Raw genomic sequence first — 22,840 nt, 5'->3', positions numbered from 1 at the left:
ATAGAGTATTGTGCATATATACACATTATATTATATTTATTATAGTATAGTTGCATTCAAATGACAAAGCTTTCATTTACTATTGTGACTTTACAGATAACGAAAAAAAAAATCCCTCCAAAGGAGAAGTGCCAATCACACTTGTTTCACTTCAGTTTTCTACCATTTTCATTCCTGAAACCACCAAAAAGCATTTTGGGTGGGGAAGGGGAAACTTTTGTTCTGGAAATGACCGTGTTCAGTGGCTCCTCCCGGCTCTGTGCTCAGGGTGACTCCAGGGCAGAACCAGGGTTTTATCACGTAAGGGCAACGCCTATCATTTTTTAATCACTCTTAAGCAAATGATAGAATTTATTTTTTACTAGGAAAAAAATTTATTTCAATGCAGAACAAGTAGAACTTTTCTCTCATACTCAATTATATATAGAAGAACTTACTAGTTTTATTCCTTCATGGATATAAGTCTCTCCGGCTGGTTTAACATTTTTTAAATTCTCCAATCCTTTACTGATCTTGTATCTGGAAAGAATGCATTGCAACATTAAGTGAAAGAAAAAGGAGCAAAAATCACAGTTCAGTACTTGTAAAAACCTGGCAAAAAGCACTGTTCACAAGAGCCAGAAACAACCCGAATGCCCAAGAACAGATGACTGGTTAAAGCAACTTTGGTACATCTACACAATGGAGTACTATGAAGCTGTTAGGAAAGATGAGGTCATGAAATTTGCTTATTAAGTGGTTGGTCATGGAGAGTATCATGCTAAGTGAGTCAGAAAGAGACGAACAGATATAGAAGGACTGCACTCATTTGTGGAATATAAAATGTAATGTGGGACTAACTCTCAAGAACAGTAGAGACAGGACCAGGAAGCTACCTCATGAGCTGGAGTAGAAGGCAGCTGGGATAGAGAAGGGATCACTAAGCGATGGAGGGATCGTTCGGGATGGGAGATGTGTGCTGAAAGTAAAGGACCAAAAAATAAATGATAGCCTCTCAGTATCTATATTGCAAACCATAATTCCCAAAAGCAGAGAGAGATCAAGAAAGAAAGTGCCTGCCACTGAGGCAGCTGGAGGGATGAGATTGGGAGGGGGGGAGACTGGGGACATTGGTGGTGGAAAATGTGCACTGGTGGAGGGATGGGTGTTTGAACATTGTATGACTGAATCTCAAACATAAAAGCTTTGTAACTACATCTCAATGATTCAATTAAAAGAAAAAACTGGCAATCTTGCACTTGAGGTTTCTTAGGTCAGAAGAAAACGAAAGAGCCTGGACCATGACAGGAACGAGATCCTTTTTAACCGTGTCAAATTAAAAAGTATTTACGACTTCTATATTTTAATAATAAAATATTTAAAATAACAATGTAAAATATCTTTAAATATAGAAATATATTCTAGATATTTTGATTTTTAAGTTTTTTTATTCTAGATATTTTAAACCGAGAAGAGACATATTCAGTCACATTTACTTTACTAAATGCTAAGAACCAAAATCTTTTTTCATTAAAGGGAAACAAGGATTGAATATGTCAGCTTAAACCTCACACCCTACAAATTGAAAATTTTCTATTATCTAAAATTTTCTAATGCACGTTATTTAATCTTTAGTTACATTAGTTAAATTTTTCAACTCCGTCTCTGAGTCACAAATTCTATAACTGGTCACTTTTGCAGCATTTCTCATTCATCCACACACTTTTAAAATTCTCTTTTAAAATTCAATGTTTTCACTACTAACCTAAACTGGAAGTGTGCAGTTGGCTAGCACCATAACCAGTTACTGTCACTGTCACTGTCCTCCCATTGTTCATCGATTTGCTCGAGCGGGCACAGTAACGTCTCCATTGTGACACTTATTACTGTATTTGGCATATCGAATACATCACGGGTAGCTTGCCAGGTTTTGCCATGCGGGCAGACTACTCTTAGTAGCTTGCCGGGCTCTCCGAGAGGGGCGGAGGAATCGAACTTGGGTTGGCCACGCTGGCTGCGTGCAAGGCAAACGCCCGACCCGCTGTGCTATTGCTCCAGCCCACCATGACCAGCACATTTTTTTATTTATTTTTATGTTTTTATTTTTGGGTCACACCCGGCGGTGCTCAGGGGTTACTCCTGGCTCTGCACTCAGGAATTACTCCTGGCGGTTCTCGGGGGTCCATAAGGGATGCTGGTGATCGAACCCAGGTCGGCCGCGAGCAAAGCAAAATTCTTACGCCCTGTATTATATTAGCCAAGAGCAAAGCAAAAGCCTTACCCTCTGTATTATATCTCCAGCCCCATGACCAGTATTTACAATGCATCCCCTACTTTCACTTTCAACTTATCATCATGCCTTTGGCAAAGGAAGTGTTCAATAATTCTTCAATAGGAAAAAACTCATAACGCCACAGATGATGAAATAAGTGACATAATTTATATGCTTGTTTTATCCAAATATTTATGCTTAGTATCTACAATAACAACTTGAAGCTAATTCGGTCTGAACACAGATAAGAACCAAATATTTGGTACTTCCCAGAAATGAGTGGCACTGTGTCCTCAAACTCAAATATTTGCTGCCAAAAGAGAAATGAAAATGACAACTGAAATTCAAGCTTAAATGACACATTATGGCTGATAAAAATCAACCTCTCCATTCATTTCAGATTTACCTTATCCTTGCTCCTCAGTGCAGATCATACAAGACTCAGCTGAAGGAACTTGCCAATGACGCACATAAAGTCTCTGGGGAAGGGAGATCCCTACTAGCATACTCTGGAAGATGCATAGCATCTTGGTTTTTCTTTTGCTTTTGTTTTTTAATCCATATCTACACCTGCCTTCATGACATCCCATTAGCAATGAAGTTCATCACCGCTGTTGCAACTGCACACAGTGCTGAGGGAAAAAAATTCTATGCCCATAACTAACAACATCAACATTGTTTGTTGTAGGGGCTAGAGTTATAGTACAGCGGGTAGGGTGTTTGCCTTGCATGCGGGTGACCTGGGTTCGATGCCCAGCATCCCATATGGTCCCTTGAGTACTGTCAGGAGTAATTCCTGAGTGCAGAGCCAGGAGTAAACCCTGTGCATCGAGGTGTGTGACCCAAAAAGGGGGAAAAAAACTAGTTGTTGTCTTCCTTTATTATATCAATATTATACTGATTTTGTCTTCTTTTATTATATCAAAACAGTCTATCAACACTAATCACCAAATGTGAGCATAGGAAAATGGAACCACCAAGACAGAAGCCTTCAAGGGAACATGAGCAACTGAAAATAAATTCTAAATTCTCTATTAGGATCTCTTGAAGGGAAAACAACACAGTGGAGGGAAACCAATACCTTGTAGTGGTTTAAAAACAGAACTCGTAAATAACATCTGCACTTGTATGTTCACTGCTACACTGTTTACAATAGCCAAAGTCTGGGAAAAACCCAAGTGCCCGAGAACAGATGACTGGTGAAAGAAACTTTGGTAATCTACACAATGGAATACTACGCAGCTGTTAGAAAAGATGAAGTCATGAAATCTGCATATAAGTGGATCAACGTGGAGAGTATAAAGCTAAGTGAAATGAGTCAGAAGGAGAGGATCAGACATAGAAAGACTGCACTCATTTTTGGAATATAAAGTAACAAAATTGGAGATTAACACCCAAGAATGTAGAGATAAGTACCAGGAGGTTTGCTCCACGGCTTGGAAGCCCACCTCACATACTGGGAGAAAAGGCAGCTCAGATAGAGAAAGAAACACCAAGTAAAGGGTGTTTGGAGGACCTGCTCGGGATGGGAGATGCATGCTGAAAGTAGACTATACACCAAATACGATGGCCACTCAATACCTCTATTGCAAACCACAACACCCAAAAGGAGAGAGAAAGAACAAAACGGAATGCCCTGCCACAGAGGCGGGGAGGGGTGGGCGCTACTGGGATCATTGGTGGTGGAGAATGGGCACTGATGGAGGGATGGGTACTCGATTATTGTATGACTGAAACACAAGCATAAAAGTTTTTAAGTCTGTAACTGTACCTAAAGGGGATTCACTAATTGGAAAAAAAAAAACAGAACTCATTCACTTATACTGTCAATTACAGAGAACATAAAGGACAGAAAGAAGAAAAATGATGAAAACTTTTTAAAAAGTTAAAATTGCATATGTTACCAAGTTTGGCTCAAATCCAACATCACTTTTGAAGATCAGATTCACTGCTTTGCTTTAATAGTTACTTAGTCAAAGTCAAGGAATAGTAATCCTGAAACTACTTGAGTATTTGTTGTGAAACTGTAACCAAGGATGCTGTTATGATGAAAGACAGAACTTCCCTTATAAGGTCTCTCTCTCTAGGAAGAAGTTTCTTTGCCATCCCTGAGTTATCTCTCCACACTATTTCTGCGAACTATAATTATGTACATTTCTCCTGTCCTGACTCTCAGAAAGTCCACACTAAATTTCTTACCAATTTCTGCTAATTCCCTCTGTTCATCCTAGTGTTGCATTCCTTACCTCAGGATCTTAACTTAAACCAACAAAGTGGGATTTTTTGTTGAGAATCAGAGAACTAAATTCTATGATCAACTTCCTTGTTGCCCTACAATGATATTGATTTTAAAAAATGCAAGAGAAGTATAGAAAGGAGCAGATACAAGTAACACTTTCAGAACTGAAGAATTAGCTCACAGGGTTAGAGTCCATGCCGTACATGCAGATGGTCCAAGTTTGATCCCTGGCAGCACGTGGTTCTCTAAACATCGGCTGGAGTAGCCCAAGACATTATAAAGTAACGCTTTCAGCTCTATTGGTACCTCTCAAATTTCTTGCTGTGAGAAGGAAGGGAAGGGGAGAAGGGGAGAAGAGAGAAAGGCAGTGGGGAATGGGGCAGGGGAGAAAAGGGGAAGGGGAAGGGGAAGGGGAAGGGGAAGGGGAAGGGGAAGGGCAAGGGGAAGGGCAAGGGGAAGGGGAAGGGGAGAAGGGAAAAAAGAAGAGAAGAAGAAAAGAGGGAGAAGGGGGAAGGCAGGGGAAATGGCAAGGAGGAAGAGAAGGAACAGAGGAAAGAGAAGGGGAGGGGAAGGGAGTGGGAGGGGAAGGGAAGGAAGTACAGAGGAGGAGGAGGGAAGGGGAGTGGGAGGGAGAGGGGAAGGAGGAAGGGGTGAGGAGGGAAGACAGCTGGTACAACTCCATGCACTGTGCCACATCAATGACTTACCACAGAACACTTTGAACTGTGGTAGCTGTGCATGACGTCATCATTTACACTGATACATTTTAATGGTCACATAGCAAAACGGTTAGCAGAGAATGCTGATTTGTTCAATAAACATGGTGGAGACATACTATTAAGTCTGTCCTCTGTTGGTGATGAAGAATGCGCATTTACACTGAACATCTGTCTAGTCCTAGAACTCGGCGATGCACATCAACATAACCTGGTGATCTCAAAGCTCTTTCAGGATTCCAGTCAATCCATACGGACACTGTTCTTGTGCACCCCCCTGTTTGATTATCTACTTTGATATGGGAGTGCCACACCCACACAGTCCAACAGTCACTCACACGCATCACTCCATGGAGAGGGCAGCTCTCCATCCTCGCCTGCAGAGCTTTTCAACACTTTCTTCCAGACACTGGAGAGATAATCCAGCAGTTAATGTACTTGTCTTGCAAGCAGACAACCTGGATTCTATCCTAAGCACCATTAAGGCCCCCCCAGCCCAAGTAGGGGTGACCTCTGACCCAAGAGTACTTACCCCTCCAAGCAAAAACAAAAGCTTTCTCCCATGCTCTAAATGAAGAGATTAGATTTCACCTTGGTTTCTGGTGGGTCAGTATAATTTTTTCTAGTTCCCCAGAATATTCTGAATGTACAGTCAGGATAGATATCCTCTGATTTGGGTCCAGAGCAATAATTGTAAAGCAGATAGATAGGGCTTTTTCCTGGGACCCAGCAGACTCATGAGCTCAGAGCGAGGAGAGCCCTGAGCATCACAGAGTGTGGCCCGAAAACAACAACAACAACCACACAGTAAAAGAAACCTCTAATGTAGAGCTGACTGGCTTAGAACAGAAGTGGAGAATGTCTGCTCATGTGCCTGGCATAAGGCCAATGAAATCACACGGCCATGCCATGGTACATGCCAGGACAGACGTGTATGCTTCATGTTTCTCCTCAGCTAATGGCACTCTGTTTTAAGGACCACGGTGCCACTAATATCCAAATGGTCTTGTCATCAAAGGTGCCCCAGCCCTGGCCTCCAGGTCACTTTGCAAGTTTTCCCTGGTGGAAACCTGTATGTGGTTTATGCGTGATCCCGACAGCTCCACTGGGCCCAGAAGCTCTGCTGCAGGTGATCCCCTGGACATCTGGCAATTTCTGGCTAGAGCACAGTCAAGGGTGTGTGAGTCCCACAAGAACAGGGTACAGTCCCCAGTGAACACACTAAGGAACGCTGCAAGCACAAGGGCCAGGAGTGCCTAGAGAGGACCAAAATCACAACATTGCATCCCTCCTTGCACGCTATCAACAGCGGTTCAATCTTTGCCATCCTATATGGTCCCCTGAGCACTGTCAGGCGTGAGTTCTGAGTGTAGAGGCAGGTTTAACCCCTGAGCATCACCAAATCTGCCCCCCAAAACCAAAACAAACAAAAAGAGTGCACCCTTCCAACAGCACCACCAGCTCTTCAAAGCACCCGAATAGTGTGAGCTGATGGGCAAACCCTGGCAGGCACCAAAACCAAAAACTGTGCCAGCACCCTAGTCGCCTGAGTGTAGAACTCCCATCATTAAAGTGGTGGCAGCATAAAGACATGAAGGGGAACAAGGTAAGAAACTCTGATTTCATCTCATTTGAAAACCTTCCCGGGCCAGAGCATCCCATGGGATGTTCCTTCCCTAAATTATATACATAAAAAGATTTGGGGTGACTAAAAGACTCTTTTTGACTACAAAATCAAGTTTCGGGGGGGAATGGAGCAATAGTAAATCGATTATAAAGTCCTTGCTGGCTCTGCACACAGTCAGCCCGGGTTCCATCCCTGGCATTCCGTATGGTCCCCTAATCCCTTCAGGATTGATTCCTGAATGCAGAGCCAGGAGTAACCTTTGAGTACCACTGGGTGTGGCCCAAAAATCAAAAGAAAAAAAATCAAGTTTCTTAAGTGGGCTGGCATATAGCCAGAGAGAACAAGGACCCATTCCAAGCTCCATCTTGTTTTCTCATCATTAAAACAAGGATAAAAATACCTATCCTGGGGTCACGGTGAGGATGAAGTGCCACAAAGTAATTCAGCACTGAGCAAAAGTGTAGCTACTGCTGTTGAGGCCACGATCTGAGCCAGGTCCCTTTTAACATGATTTTTGTTCATCCAGTTCACCTTCTTCTTGATTCTAAGGAACGCTCACTCAGCAAATTTGAATGCTGTTGGCATAGAGACCAGAAAGGCAAAAGGGAAAACGAAAAGAAGAGAGGAAAGACAGCATTGTGTGAAGGTTTCGCGAGGAGAAAGTCCTGGAGAGGAATCCTACAGAAAGCTGACAAATGAGATGGGCAGATATAGAAACTTCATGAAGGAAATCCGAGATTTGAAACTGACCCTGCAACTAATAAACTCTGCAACCATAAAAAGTACATCATAATGCCCGCTCCCAATGGTACTTCTACTTCATTCATTCCACAGAGGGATGTGTCACTAGATATTTATGAGTGATATTTGGCAGCTTGAGGGACTCAGAAGGAAAAGAGTGTGCACAGACCGGGCGGGGGGGGGGGGGGGGCAGGGGTTGTGAGACAATGGGAAGAGAAAGGAAGTAAGGTGGACCCACACGAATATTTGTCATTACAGTTTCTCTTTCAATAAGCTCTTCTGCTTTTCTAGAAATACCTTTGAGGTTAAAGGTGGATTTAAGGTCACAGACTCTGGAGACATTTGGAATTTATTGTTTGAAAGTGCAAGCCCTCCACTTTGTAGATCAGGCCAGGGAGATGGGACAGTGGGTAAGGCACCTGGCTCATACAGACAGTTTCTATCCCCCACCTCTCTATGTGGCAATACTCAGGGCAAGCCAGGAATGATCCCTGAGTGCACAACCAGGAGTAAGCCCTGAGCACAGCTGGATGCGCACCCTCACAACAGAGAAAGAGAGAGAGAGAGAGAGAAAGAGAGAGAGAGAGAGAGAGAGAGAGAGAGATGAGAGATGGCACTTCCAAAGCTAGGAGTATAAACATGAACAGCCTTTACCAACTTCTGCATCTGTCAGTTGCTTTATGTATTAAGTAATGACAATAAAAGTATCCGTGTAAGTCGGCTGTGAAAATCAAATTAGTTACTGTCTGGTGCTAAAGAAGTGATCGTTGATGTCAAGAGAGGGGTGCGGCAGGGTGATACCATTTCACCGAAACTCTTCAGTGCCACTCTCGAGAACATCATGCGACGACTGGAATGGGAAGGAATGGGAGTGAAGATAGATGGTCGGCAACTACACCACCTCCGCTTTGCTGACGACATTGTTTTAATAACACCAAACATCAGCCAAGCGGCACAAATGCTGGCCGACTTTGACCGTGAGTGTGGAAAGTAGGACTACAGCTGAATCTTACGAAGACAATGTTTATGAGAAACAGCCTCGTTCCTGATGCCCCATTCACTCTCAACGGAACAACCATCTCCGAATGCAACAGCTATGTGTACCTAGGTCGAGAGGTCAACATGACAAATGACCTGGCACCCGAGCTGCGCAGGAGGAAGAGAGCGCTTGGAACGCCTTCAAGAACGTCAAAGAAATAGCTAAGAGGACGAAGAACCTCCAGCTCCGGGCACATCTCTTTGATTCCACTGTTCTTCCTGCATTAACATATGCCTCAGAGACCTGGGCCCTACGCAAACAAGATGAGAACGCTATTCAGGTCTCCCAAAGAAGAATAGAAAGAGCTATGCTTGGAATATCACGTTTCACTCAAATGAGAGAAAAAATCAGGAGTTCTGACATCCATCGACGATCAAGAATCAGGGACGCTGTCTCATTTGCCAAGGTGTCGAAAATCAGATGGGCTGGTCACGTAATGAGATTTAAAGACGACCGCTGGACTAGAGCTATTACCGACTGGTTTCCACAGGATGTCAAAAGACCGCGTGGCCGCCCACCTTCCAGATGGTCAGACTTCTTCGTCAAGATCATGAACGATCGGTTTGAGGCCCTTCATGTTCCCAGAGTGAACAGATGCCATTGGGCTACACTAGCACGTGACAGGGACAAATGGAGACATTACTGGCGCCTGCTCGAGCAAATCGACGAGCAAATCGACGACTAACGGGAAGTTAAGTGATTAAGTGAAGTGCTAATTAATATTATTCCTTAGTCTTGGGGTAAGTCTAAGACCAAGCCAGGTCACCTGACAAGCAACGCTTAGTGATTTCATTACATCACCTGTATCAACAGTGAGGGCAACATCCTGTGGGATCCTACCCCCAGTTCCAGTCCAGCACTCACCAGCCTTGCAATTTGGGATACACTGAATGGCCTCTCTGGTCCTCTATTTCTTCTGTTTATAAAAAATGGGAACAGTGATCATATCCATATGGTGGAATTGTTATAAAATTTAAGTGGACTGTTGCATGTAAAATGGTACACTGCAAAGCACACAGGTGTTTTAATAATCAACACCAACTTTCATATCTACGTACTTTATCCCTTTCTCTCAGCCCACCGAAGAGGATGTAAGTATAAATGACCAGTTTTGTCAGTCACGGAATGTAAATTCCACTTGAGAACTAAACCTTTCCTCATGAAACACATCGAACTTTAAAACTCTGTATTATCGGAAACGTTCAGAATAAGAGAAGGAACACATGGAGGGTGCGGGATCCCGGAGGAAAAGAAAAAAGAAAAAACAGGTTCCAAAAAGAGCCGAGAGCACCGGCAAGTTCCAGATGGAGTAGGCGCCGCATCCCGCCTCCCCCAGATGGAACTCTGGTGACCAGAAGCCTCTACAAACACAGCTCGAGTATGCGGGAACGAGGACTTTTTCTCAAAACCGCGCGGCCCCTTACGCGGCCGCGCGACATCTCTCTATATACAAAGTGATCAATGAGAAGTAAACCACCCAATCTTTCTCCCTGAAAATCAGAGTTAAGTTTGGAGCATGGCCACAGCCCCAGAAACACAAGGACTTGATGCAGAAACCAGCAGCTTAGAGCAGAAAAGTGAACGGACGATGAGTTAACTCAGGCCATCATTTCTGCCCAGAGGGGAAAGGGTGTTGCCCCATTCGCCCTCTCTTCTCTGGAAAGAAGGATGGCGGCCGCATGGGAGCCTTGTGGACAGCAGGTATGAGCCGGGGGTGTGGGGGGCGACTAAAACTTCACGAGAAGGGGGGCATTCCGGTTCGTCCTTCACGCCCTACCGAGGTCAACAGTTGCCCCCCACGAGCGGCTCCCCAGCACGGCCACAGTCCCAGAAGCACAAGGACTTAATGCAGAACCCGGCAGCTTGGAGCAGAAAAGTGAAAGGACTATGCGTTAATCCAGGCCATCAAGTCTGCCGGAGGGGAAAGGGTGTTGCCCCATTCGCCCTCTCCTCTCTGGAAAGAAAGATGGTGGCCACATGGGAGCCTTGTGGACAGCAGGTATGAGCCGGGAGTGTGGGGGTGACTAAAACCTCATGGGAAGGGGGGCGTTTCGCTCCGCCCTTCACGCCCTACCGAGGCCACCGGTTGCCCTCCGCGAGCGGCTCTCCAGCACGGCCACGACTCCAGAACACAGAAACCAATTTCTTAACTATCTGACTTTCAGTAGAAATACTTCCAGGGTCAATAGGTAAAAGAGCAGAAATCCAAAACCAACATTTAATTCTTGAACCCAGCCGTAGAAAGCAAATCACTTCACAATGCTTTTTCAACATGTCTGATTTGGGGGGGGGGGGGTAAACTCTAAATAATAGTGGTGAATCTTTTATTGAAACAATGAATCTAATCAAAGCAGATAGAGTGTTAACTAGAATTCATCTGCCTCACAGGGACGGGGAGGGGTGGGGGGTGGGGTTTTATTGGGGTTCTTCATGGTAAAAAATAAGTATTGGTAAAGGGAAATGTGTTTGATATTTGCATGACTGAGACATAAACCTGAAAGCTTTGTAACCTTTCCCACAGTGATTCAATAAAAAAAAAAAAGAAAAAAATAAATAAATAAAAAAAACTCTGTATTATCAGGAGAACAGAAATCATACGTAAGTCCCTTATCTCTCTTGAATAGAGCTGAATATACTACACTACATGTTGCATAATGCAAGAAAAGAAAAAGGCATTGTGCTCTCATTACACCTCAATTTAAAAAAAAAACAATAATCTAAGTTTCAAAAGACAAACATTACGCTAGTGCATTCAGTTCTCACGGCAACCAGGAGGTCTCAGAGAGAAATCACTAATTGTACTTTATATAAACATCAGCCTAGTGCTCATTTAACATGTCACTCTAAGGCTAAAACCGACCCAAGGTTCTGTGGTCCCCATTCTACATCCATGAATTCAAGGTAGCAATCTAAGATTCAAAAATATCTGCCTACGACGTGCTCTGTATAATCTGCACTGTGTGAAAAGCAGTCCTCCCATGTAGACGCTGCTAATCAATGTGCATGCACAAATCACAGTCAAGACTCAGACCCCTTGCATTTCTCAGATGGGGTTTGGAGACACACCGGGCAGCACTGAGGGGACCCTCAGGTACCAGAGGATGAAACCTAAGCTTCCAGCATGCAAATAAAGCAGGGGTTTCAGCCCTCTTTTCTCCTCCCCCACCCCTATACTCCCTCCCTCTCCTTCTCCTTCCTCTCCCTTTCCTTCTTCCCTCAGCTCCCTCCCTCCCCCTCTCCCTCTCCCTCTTTCTGTATTTCAGGGGTCTCAGCCCTCTGAGCTCTCTTTTCCCCTTCCCCCCCTACCATTTTTCCCTCCCTCTCCCACTCCCCCATTTCCTCTCCCTCTTCCTCTCTCTGTATTCCGGAGGATTTTATGCCATTTCCCTTGGCAATGCTTCACTCAGTCAGGAGATATTGACCTCTGTGTTTTACCACTTCAGTGTGCCATGTCTGTCTCCTAGGCACAAGTAACGATGTATTTAATTTTCTAGAAAATACTCATAAAGCAGATGTTGACTTCATTGTAAATAACTAGAATCTGAGCTGCTGCCATGCCCAGACCTCTTGGCATTAGTAAAATGTGCCACCAAAGCAGATTTTCCTAAATGGGCATAATTATTTCCCTAACAGAATTATTTTTTAACCAAAAAAAAACCCCTAACAACTCTAGTCACGTCCTCCTATCATATTCTCCTCCTATCATATTCTTGGTTTGTAAGAGTGGAAGAAACACGGAGAATGAATATGTCTTTAAATTACAAGAAAGCACCACGAACATGATTGCCACTGAATGCCTCTTTTGCAAACCACAGCACCCAAAAGGAGAGAGTGAACAAGGGGGAATGCCCTGCCACAGCGGCAAGGTGGGATGGGGGGAGTGGGGGAGTGGGTGGGAGGGATACTGGGATCAGTGGTGGTAGAGAATGGACACTGGTGGAGGGATGGGTATTCGATCATTGTATAACTGAAACCCAAGCACAAAAATTTGTAAATCTTGTTATGCTTTCTTTGCTTTGGTACTTATAGTGGCTTTCATGTCTAGGAACGCTTATTTGTTATAAGTAATTTCATTGTTATAAGTAATTTTGACTCACATATATGTCTCCTGACTTTATAAAGAACAGATATGATGAGACTGTACATAATATTTGATATGTTTGTGAAATGAATGAAGAAGCTCCATATGCTTCTTAATAAACACCATCAAGCTTCAAAAAAAAATCGTAAATCTACAACTGTACCTCATGGTGTTTCACTAATAAAAATAAAATTAAAAAAATTACAAGAAAGCCTGGCTTAAGTGCTTTTACTCTGGGAAGTGTAACTCCCTTTATTTTTGTCTCCTCCTTTTTTTTTGCTTTTTGGGTCACACCTGGCAATGCCCAGGGTTTACTCCTGGCTCATGCACTCGGCAATTACTCCTGGCGGTTCTCGGGGGACATACGGGATGCTGGGAATCAAACCCAGGTCAGCTGCGTGCAAGGCAAATGCCCTACCCGCTGTACTATCGCTCCAGCCCCTATTTCATTGTCTCGAAGCATTCACTTGATTTCTCCTGGCACATACATGGTAACAGTGATAAGGAGGACGTTCAGAAATAACCTCCAGATCCCATCCCAGCCTTATTCTTCTTCCTACTCAGTCATGGATTAGACCCTCTTCTGGGTTATCAACAATTCTGATGGTCTCAATACTGCTAGACGGTACGAATGATTAATTCCTTTTAACCAGCAAGGAAACTGGGTATCAAAAGTTGAAGTTATTCATCCAGATCACAAAGCTGGTATACAATTCCTGTGTCCATCTAACTATTATCTTCAGGCTAATAAGAATATTAGGACCCTTCCAAGTTCGCTGTGGGATTTGCTCTATTCCTGAACGTTTTCTCTGCCCAGGCACTAAATTCATTCTTCACTGGCTACAGAGAAATCGGCAACATTTCTTTTTAAGTACTTGTTCAGGGGTGTGTGTGTATGTGTGTTTGTGTGTGTGTGTGTATGTGTGTGTAACCAATAATACATTGTTGTGGAAGTAAAACTGAGTAATCCAGGTTTATGGAAAGTAAAACTACAAAGACACTCTCCATCTTGAATCTCACTAAAATAGGATTATTGCCAATAGTTGGTTTCATTTCTTTTTCCCTATTTCCATGCACTTATGATCACACCCACAGTCACAGTATAAGAAACAATAGAAGACTTTTAACTTTTATTTTAAAAGATTATAATTAACAGAATGTTCTACAACTGGCTTTTTTCAAATTATATATATATATATATTAGATAAAATTCGGGTTCATGTAAGTGGGTTTTCCATTATTTTAAGGACTGCATGCACCTTATTCTATGTATAGGTTGTTTTCAATTTAATTTTAACATCATCAGTAAATGAGCATTTTGGATTCAATACAGTTTTCATTGTTATAAGAAATACGTCAGAATATAATGTTATACATATATGTGTGTATATTTGCATACTTGCAGTAATATTTCATTAGTACGGAGTTCTCAGAGATTAAATTGCTGGGAGGACCTTCTAAACTTGTACAAATATATTATCTGATTTCGTTGCAAAATTAATGACTCGATTTCTAAGTTAAGAACTCTCTTGACCTATTTTATCACAGGTAAATTTTTAATTCGGAGTGTAAGAAATTTTAAGAAAACACTTTCAAATAATTGAAATGTACACATCACATCAAAAACTGGTTAAATGACTTCTCTTTAGTATACACAGCTTTTCTACACAGAAAAAGATTTTTTTAAGTAATACTGTACTTGCACCCACTCGAGCAATCAATGAGCAATGGGATGACAGTGATACAGTGATACAGTGAATACTGTAGTTAGATCAAACAATTAAGATTTATTTAGTGTAAATCAAGTATATTGAAAAGAAAGTTGGAAATATTTATGAGTAGAAATTAATGACAAATACAAGTATTAATTTACTGTGGCATAATTATAAACAGTAATTAATAACTTGGGTTCTAGAGCCATATCAACCCAATCATTTATTCATCAAATATTTACTGTGCATCTACAATATCAGAGGCTCTATTGTCGGTGTTAGAATATACAAATGAACATGACAAAGAACACTCCTCTGCACTCATATCAGTTAATATCAGGAAGACGGAGCTAGAAATAAACCCCTTAATTAACAAAGGTAAAGGTAAAGGCCCTCCCGTTGATCGTCGATTTGCTCGAGCGGGCCCAGTAACGTCTCCATTGGAGACTTTGTTGTTACTGTGTCTGGCATATTGAATACTCTCGGTAGCTTGCCGGGCTCTCCGAGAGGGGCGGAGGAATCGAACTCGGGTCGGCCATGTTGGCCGCTTGTAAGGCGAACGCCCTACCCGCTGTGCTATCACTCCATCCCACTTCTGGGCATTAAGGTTTGCAATACAGATAAAAGGTAAAAAAAAAGGCCCTCCCGTTGATCGTCGATTTGCTCGAGCGGGCCCAGTAACGTCTCCATTGGAGACTTTGTTGTTACTGTGTCTGGCATATCGAATACTCTCGGTAGCTTGCCGGGCTCTCCGAGAGGGGCGGAGGAATCGAACTCAGGTCGGCCATGTTGGCCGCTTGTAAGGCGAACGCCCTACCCGCTGTGCTATCTCAAAATTAAACCAGGATATTCTGAAAGTTTACTAGGGAGGAGAGGTAGTGTTCCTTCAGTCCTGGTGACCAGATAGGTCTGTCAAAGGAAATGGCACACAGGATGGGGTTCAAGAAATACGAATAAACTGACTAGAGGAGGATGGAGCAGAGAAAGAAACTTCCTTAACATAGAAACAAAGTTGAAGAAATGAAACAGACCAATATGGTTGGATGGTGACTCAGGGCACTGTGGGAGAGCCCTGAGATCAATAAGGTTTTAGGCCATTGGGATATTTGGTATTATAAGCCATTAGGTTTATAATACCTAAGCATGAGAGTGGTCTCATGCACTTCACACTTTAAGAGACAGTTCCGACTAATACTCTGCTCAGCACTTATTCACCATATGACCTTGGACAAGCTATATTATCTTTCTGAAATTCAGAATCTCCACTTGTAACATTGAATAATAGCAGTATCACCAGTATCTATTACATAGAGTTGGCATAAAGATTAAATGCAGTAATGAATGGAAAGCCTTTCACATAATGCCCAGCATATGAAATTGTTCACTAAATGTTTTCACCTACATCACCATTGCATCACTAAAACCATATTGAACAGAACAAATCCTATTTACTATCTCAATTATATACTGTAGTAACTAAAAACACCCTTTAAAATTTGTCCTGATTCAGTCTTTTGAGAAGCTGAAGAGTTCTACATTGAATTTATACATGATAATTTCCCCTTACAAATACTGTAATACCGTCTTGAGCTATTTTTGTGTACAAGTCCCTACTCTCAAACACACACATACACCACACACAGAGACACACACACACACAAGCACACACACAAGATTATTCATCTGTGTTACCTTCAGATCCCAGAGTGCCCAGACCAAAGCATATAAGAGAACAAGCAATATGTATGTAGCTAGGTGAACTGATAAGCATGCAGATATTTAAAGTCAAAATCATGGGGAGAGGAGAAAAATGAAATGATTCAAATTGAAATATTTAAATGAACTAATTATGAGAACACATAATGAGTATCATCTGATCATTTCTTGCCAGGTTTATCATTCTATAACTCTACGCATTTACGTAGCAGTGGCTACCTTACCAGAAGACAGAACTTCTACTGCTAACACTTCCAATCTTGCTTCACTGATACTGAAACTATTTAGCAACACTGAGAAACACGAAAGAGGTACTTCTCATATTTACCAAGGAAATGAAGAATTATGAGTAACAGTGCTAAAATAGGGAAACTCACGGTACTTTATCTCTGCTTTTCTCACACACTCAGACCTATTTGTGAGTGTGATACACAGATCACTGTTGGAAAGACACAAGCACACCTATGTTCACTGCAGTGCTATTTACAACAGCCAAGGTCTGAAATCAACCCAAGCATGCAAGGACAAATAAGTGGACATGGAAGTGGTACACAGACACAATGGAATACCTTCAGCTACAAGGAAAGATGGAGTCTTGTCTTTGCTATAACATGGAAAAAACTGGAGGGTATCATATGAGGCAAGATAAGTCAGAAGAAGGACTACAAACACCAGATGATCTCACACATAGGTGGTACAGAAAGAAACAAAGCAAGGGAACAGTCAATATCCAGTGAAAATCCTCTCCTATATAACGGAACTGAGGTTTACCTCAGGTTGTAGAAAGGGATGGGCGGGGTTCATGGTGCTGGAGGAATACTGGCACCTTGATGATGGGTGTGGAATAACAGATAATACTGTCGGTCCATAAGGTAAATATTTATACATTTATAAATCAGTATTGCCACAATACATAGTTTTGAAGGGATGAAAATGAGGGGCCAGAGCAATAGTACAGTGGTGAGGACATAAACACTGCATGCGGCCCACCTGGGTTTGATCCCTGGCATCCCATATGGTCCATCAAACCCACCAGGAGTAATTCCTGAGTGTAGAGCCAGGAGTAACCCCTGAGCATCGCCCGGTGTGACTCAAAGAGCAAAAAAGAAAAATTAAATTTTATTTTAAAATTTATTTTAAAATTTTTATTTTAAATTTAAAAAAATTAAATTTTAAAATTAAAAATAGAAGAAAAAAGAAAGTTTATAAGTAGAATTTCTGGGCTTTGAAACATAGATCCACTATAGCTGTGAAAAGGTTTTTTCCGTGAACTTGAATCTACATGTGCAAATGTTTCTGCACACTTGAAAGTGAAATGAATAAAACAAATGACCCTATAGTCCAGAAGGACAGCAATTTCTTTAAACAAGCATAATTCTTCCTTGTTAACTATTTATTTATTATAAATAAAAAATTAATATTTAAATTAAAATAGTCTATATCCCTGAGTTCCAGAAAATTACCACAATGCCAATAGCAACAATGCTAATAACAAAGTTTTTGTCTCTGGACCCCACAAATGCTACACTCTGTCCACACACATTATCTTAAGTCCTTATCACAATCCTACAAGGTAGATTGTCTATCATCATTATTGCCATTATTATCAACAGTAGAAAAAAACAGGCATGAGGGGGCTCAATTACCTGTCCATGGGTAGTAAATCAGCCCAGGGACTCTGAGTTCAAGAGGCTTATACATCTCTTGAAGTTTCTTTATCCCATTCCAATCTTTACCCTACTACATTCACCAATTACAAGGCAAGAATCTCTACTATAGGATAACAATGTTAATCCTTCTCCATATTCCTCATCTATACCAATCTGGTGGATCACTGACTACCCTTCCTCTTCAAAGTTTCAAAGGATCCATATGCAGAGAACATGGCACTGCATTTGAAGATGAATCACTAACAGTCTACTGTATCTGGCAATATGCTAAGGCCTGTTCTATATATGTATACTCTAGAAAGAGCAATATTGTTCTTTTTGGCTCCTAACAGTTCCAAAGCACTTTCTTTTCATAAAGACAAGGGCATTTCTAACACTTGGCCAAGAGAACTGTTGAATGGCTCTTCAACAAAAGTTGGAAAGAACTACTACTGCTCTGGTATTTGATGAGACTCAAACAAATGCACACAGGACATTTCTGAAAGGAAGAATCAATGAGAAAACTGAGATTGAAGTCGAACTTCTTACCTCTAAGAGAAAAAAATAGAATTGAAAACATACCACACACAATAAATATATATATAGATTCACAGATAGATATAGATAGAAAAACAGATTTAGATAGAAACAAAATGCCGTGTATTACAAATAAGCTATCTCCCCGATTTCATAATAAATTTTCCTTTCTTGGCATGTTTTTAAAAAAGGTAATTTTAAAAAGAACATTCACATATTACTTTTCAGAAACCTATGTATTAGGCAAAACAAAGTATCCTTCTGCGAAAACTACAGTTTGGAGAAATTTGATTTTAAAATCGTGCTAACCATTTATCCATTCTACATAAATTATGTATAAACAACTTTGCATACTTTCTCCTGGAGAAAGTAGATGTTTTAAAATGGAAAAAAAAAATCTCCCTTCTGGCTATGGGATTTTGATCCGTTGCATAAAATGGAGCCCATAAGGCAGTTATTTCTTAATATATGTCAAAAACAAGTAAGTTGCTACAATGGGTGTAAATGGCTTGGGAAAAGCCACCAAAGAAAGAGAGGAAGAGAGGGAAGGAAGGAAGGAAGAATGAGAGGAAGGGAGAGAGGAAGGGAGGGAGGGGAGATAGAAAAAAATAGAAAGCTATTTCCTTTATAAAGGTAAATAAATATATTCAGTTCAGTGAACCCCAGTGTAAGATCAAATGAAGATCCAGGATGTCTATTAAATCTACTAAATTATCCAAATAGATTCATATCTCTCACCTCCCTAATGTTCGCAAATACCTAGTTGATTCATATATTACCTCTGAATAAGAAAATTGTGCAACTACTTATAGTAACGGAAAGACTAAGTGGGAAGTAATGAATATACAACTCAGGCCAAGTGGGGGCTTCATTGTACATTCCACAGATAGTATAAGTGATATTGATTTTCAGATTATCTGCTCTTTTGCATTGCTCATGGCCTGCCTTTCCCCTCTATTAGCGAAGAGCAGAGAACTGTCTGTGCATTTGCTTGATTCCACTGAGAGGCCTCAATCACCACTTGGAGATATCAATCATTCCTTTAAGATTAGTCTCTACTAAGAGCCCGCAGTGAAATGATAATGCACTAACCTGTCTCCAGTTAATGGCAAAATAATGGTTGCTTGAGAAGAAAACACAATGAAAGATAATCTCATTTGAGGGCTGCAAAATAAGAAAAGAGGCAGTTAGGACATTTTTAGAAGAAATATTGACATGACACAGATGTATTACTAGGGAGCTGCATTTAAAATCTGTCTCACTGAATGGTCCAAGCATCTTTTAAATGAAACTCTCTAAGTAGATAAACTAATTCCGCCTAATATTATAGATGCATAAGTCATTTTCGGTTTAGTCTGGGTTTCTCTGCACTTAAGCACTCCTCCATGAACTACAAGTCATGCATTTAGAAAGAGTCTAGAAAGAGAAATTGGAGACAGTGCAAAACTCCTGTGGAAAGGCTTTTTCGCCTCCCAGTTCTACCACATCTCCTGACAAGAACCTAGGCTCTCCAGAATTACTATCCTGGGCATTATTTGGGCTTGGAGAGCAGCCAACTTAATTTAATTACCACAACTAGGATAGGAGTCCATTTGAAAAGCCATCCTCAAGTCAGAACACTAAGAGTGTGTGCCTTGGAGAAGAGACACAAACTAATACATCATGTTTGGTTTAGGCATTTTCCATGTTCCAAGTCTCAAACAAACATCAGACTTCCAATTGGCAACAACTGTCTGGTTTAGAGACACCTTGTAGCTTCAGGTCCTAGTCTCACAGGATGTTTCTGATTTCTAAGGCTCTTCCCAGGCAATTCTGACTAATATTAAAGCTGAAGATCTGAAACTAAGGTGTACAGACCGAGATCAGAACACTCTCAAAAGCGAACACACTTCAGAATGCATTCTCTGTAGTAGTCACCCCTTATTCACTTCCTGCAGTACACTGTTAGTCACTGAACAACTGGACTTGAACCAGGGACCGACACATATCTACAATTCCAACTTTCGAGTTTAATCAAATAAATAGGATCCCTGCTTCCGGAAAATGTTGTCTTCCTCTGGGTCATCGCTTTTGATCAAAATCTATGTGAAACTCTCTGCAGCCTCTTGGGAATAAGTCAGAAATTTATAAACAACTGCCTCTTTCGCCTTTGACATCTAAGGGCCCAGTTCATTTTTCATTCCTCGATGGCTTCACCTCAGCCCTGTCCAGAAATGACTGTTAAACTTGGCTCCATCCGCAGGAGTCTGGTGATTGAACGTGGACAAGCATACATTTTTATAGGGATAAGTTTACTGCTGCCAATAACTGAAAGCAAGGAACGCTTAGGCCTCTACAGATTGTTTGAAGTTTACTTGCAACATGACTTTCAAAATGTTTTGATCATCTAAGCCTGTTTTACAGAAAACATTTGGGCTAACAAGACTGAAAGAAGCAATATTTAATGATACAGCTCCTTTGTCTGTCCTTTCCATTATCTTGATAAACTTGCATTTGCTCCCGGCAATTTTTTTTCCTAAAAAAAAAAAAAGGAGGAGGAAAAGAATACAGCCTCAAAAGCCTAGCATTCTGGGGTTATTTTTCTAGAGAAGAGGCTTCAAATTTTGAGCAACCTCTAAATCAAAGAGTAAGCTGGATTTCATGGCAGTTTTGCTTTTTATAGGAGAGGAAAACCAGTCTTGCTAGCAGGCTTTTGCATATATAGAACAGTTAAATTTTAAACCAGCCACACACCCACACAGTGTGTAAACACTAGTCCTCTCTTTAAACACACACAAGTGCCTTTTCTGGTAGTGGGTTATTAACACATGTTCATTTGAAGTTTACCAACACTTTTTTTTTGAGGACCTCTACAACGCTAAGAACTGCGTGGAGAGGAAACTATATCGTGGATAGTATTAGCATAGATTTTTAATGTGATGAATTATGAGAAAGCATAACTGAAACTCAAAACAGATGAAAATCCAGAAACAAAAAAAGACATTTGGAATAGTATTTTGAAGATGCTTCCCTGGAGTCTGAGCCAAATTTCTGGGATCCAGATGAAATAAGCCCTCAGCAACTGACGGCCCAAATAACAGCCTGTGTAAGAACCACCTCGAGGCACTTTACAAAAAAAGCAGCATTTCCATCAAGGCTTTCCTTGCGGGATCCAGGACAGTGGGGTGTCCTTCTGCCCACGTCAAAGCCCCTGCCTTAAAAAAAAAAAAGTAAAGTAGAAGAGATACCTCACAAATCTCTCGGTCAGTTGCTGGACAAAATTGTAGATTTCGATCCAATTATTAGCCACACTCCCAGACCTGAAACGAGAAAAGGGAAAAAAAAAACTGCAATGGAGCTGATTAGTCAAGTATACAGAGGCCTGAGGGTCAGTGGGCACTTTCTTGCAGCCAAGTGAAGTTGTCAGTCGCTGCAACTTCCGTGCTGCAGGCGGCGACGAACCCACCTTCGTGGTGGGCCACCTGCCTGACAATTGTTTGAAGGAGCAGCCCCGCGCGCTGCAAAATAAACACAGTCCTCCTACGCAGGAAATGCAAACCACACTGAGTAAAACGCCAGACTTTTTCCTGGCTCCAGTGAAAACGCTGCGATCAGGAGGAACCCGGGCAAAACTTTTGCCAGTCGAGCGGGGGGCAGAGCACCGAGGATTCTGTGATTTGCCAGGGCTGGGGCGGGATGTTAGGGAGACTTCTTCCCCCTTCCAAAGAGGCCCTGTGAGGGTCGAGCCGCGATCGGGCACATCCAGCGACCCTCGGGCGGGGAGCGACCCCCTCCCACCCCAAAGGGCGCCCCGCGGGCTCGCTCGGGGCACCCGAGAGCCACCAAAGTCCCCCCCGCTGCGGGTTTCCAACGCCCCCCGCGCCCGTGTGCACACGTACCGCCGCCGCCCGCGGTCCCGGGGACCTCCCCAGCCCACCCCCGGGCACTCACTTGTCCAAGACGAAGTAGAGATCGAAGGCCCCCCTGCAGGAGGGCTGCTCCTCGGCGCGCAGCAGCAGCCCCCCGGGACCCCCGAGCGCCAGCAGCCACCAAAGCCCGGGGACCAGCCAGCCACCCGGCGCGCGGGCCAGGGCCGGAGCTGCCACCATCCTGGGGCCCGGCGACTCCCCCACACCGGGTGCAGCCCCTGGGCTCGGCTGCGGGGTTTGGGGGGCAGCGGGGCGGGATGGGGAGGCGCCTGGAGGCCTCCCGGGGGGGCGGCGGCGAGCAGCGAAGGGCGCCCGCAGCGGCCGAGGGAGGTCCGGGGAGGACAAAGGGAGCCCGGGGCAGGCCCGGCCCTCGGATCCCCGCGGGTTCCTGCAGGAGGACCAGCTCCTCCGGGCCGCGGCCACGCCAGCGCCCCCCACCCGGCCCTCGCGGCGCCGCTAACTTTGCTCCCCGCGGCGGGGGCGGGCAGGAGGGGGGGCGAGGGCGGGGCGGGGCGGGGCCGAGCCGCTCGCACGCGGTGGGTTCGCGCCCGGGGCCGTGACTAACGCCGTCTTGCAGAGGCCAGCAGTTGCTTTTGCAACTCCCGAGCACGGATTCCGCCGGGA

At 42.9% G+C, this 22,840-nt stretch overlaps 1 protein-coding gene across 2 annotated transcripts in view; it reads right to left on the bottom strand.

Moving 5' to 3' along the window:
- The window catches only part of ANTXR2 (ANTXR cell adhesion molecule 2), a 145,201-nt gene extending 122,756 nt beyond the window's left edge, over positions 1-22,445 (bottom strand). The window contains exons 1-4 of one of the 2 annotated variants that reach the window (XM_056111411.1): positions 22,239-22,445; positions 21,536-21,607; positions 19,401-19,472; positions 438-519 (exon numbers count right to left, since the gene is read on the bottom strand). In XM_056111411.1, the coding sequence (XP_055967386.1) occupies positions 438-519; positions 19,401-19,472; positions 21,536-21,607; positions 22,239-22,396 (384 nt within the window). In that variant the 5' untranslated portion in view covers positions 22,397-22,445. The remainder of the gene's footprint in view (positions 1-437; positions 520-19,400; positions 19,473-21,535; positions 21,608-22,238) is intronic. The other variant, XM_056111412.1, reaches the window with a different exon arrangement.
- Between the last annotated feature and the right edge of the window lie 395 nt (positions 22,446-22,840).

Source organism: Sorex fumeus, unplaced genomic scaffold (genome assembly GCF_029834395.1).
Source record: "Sorex fumeus unplaced genomic scaffold, SorFum_2.1 ptg000013l, whole genome shotgun sequence".
Taxonomy (NCBI): Eukaryota; Metazoa; Chordata; class Mammalia; order Eulipotyphla; family Soricidae; genus Sorex; species Sorex fumeus.
Note: the sequence above shows the minus strand (reverse complement) of the source record. Positions and strands in the feature narration are given on the sequence as shown.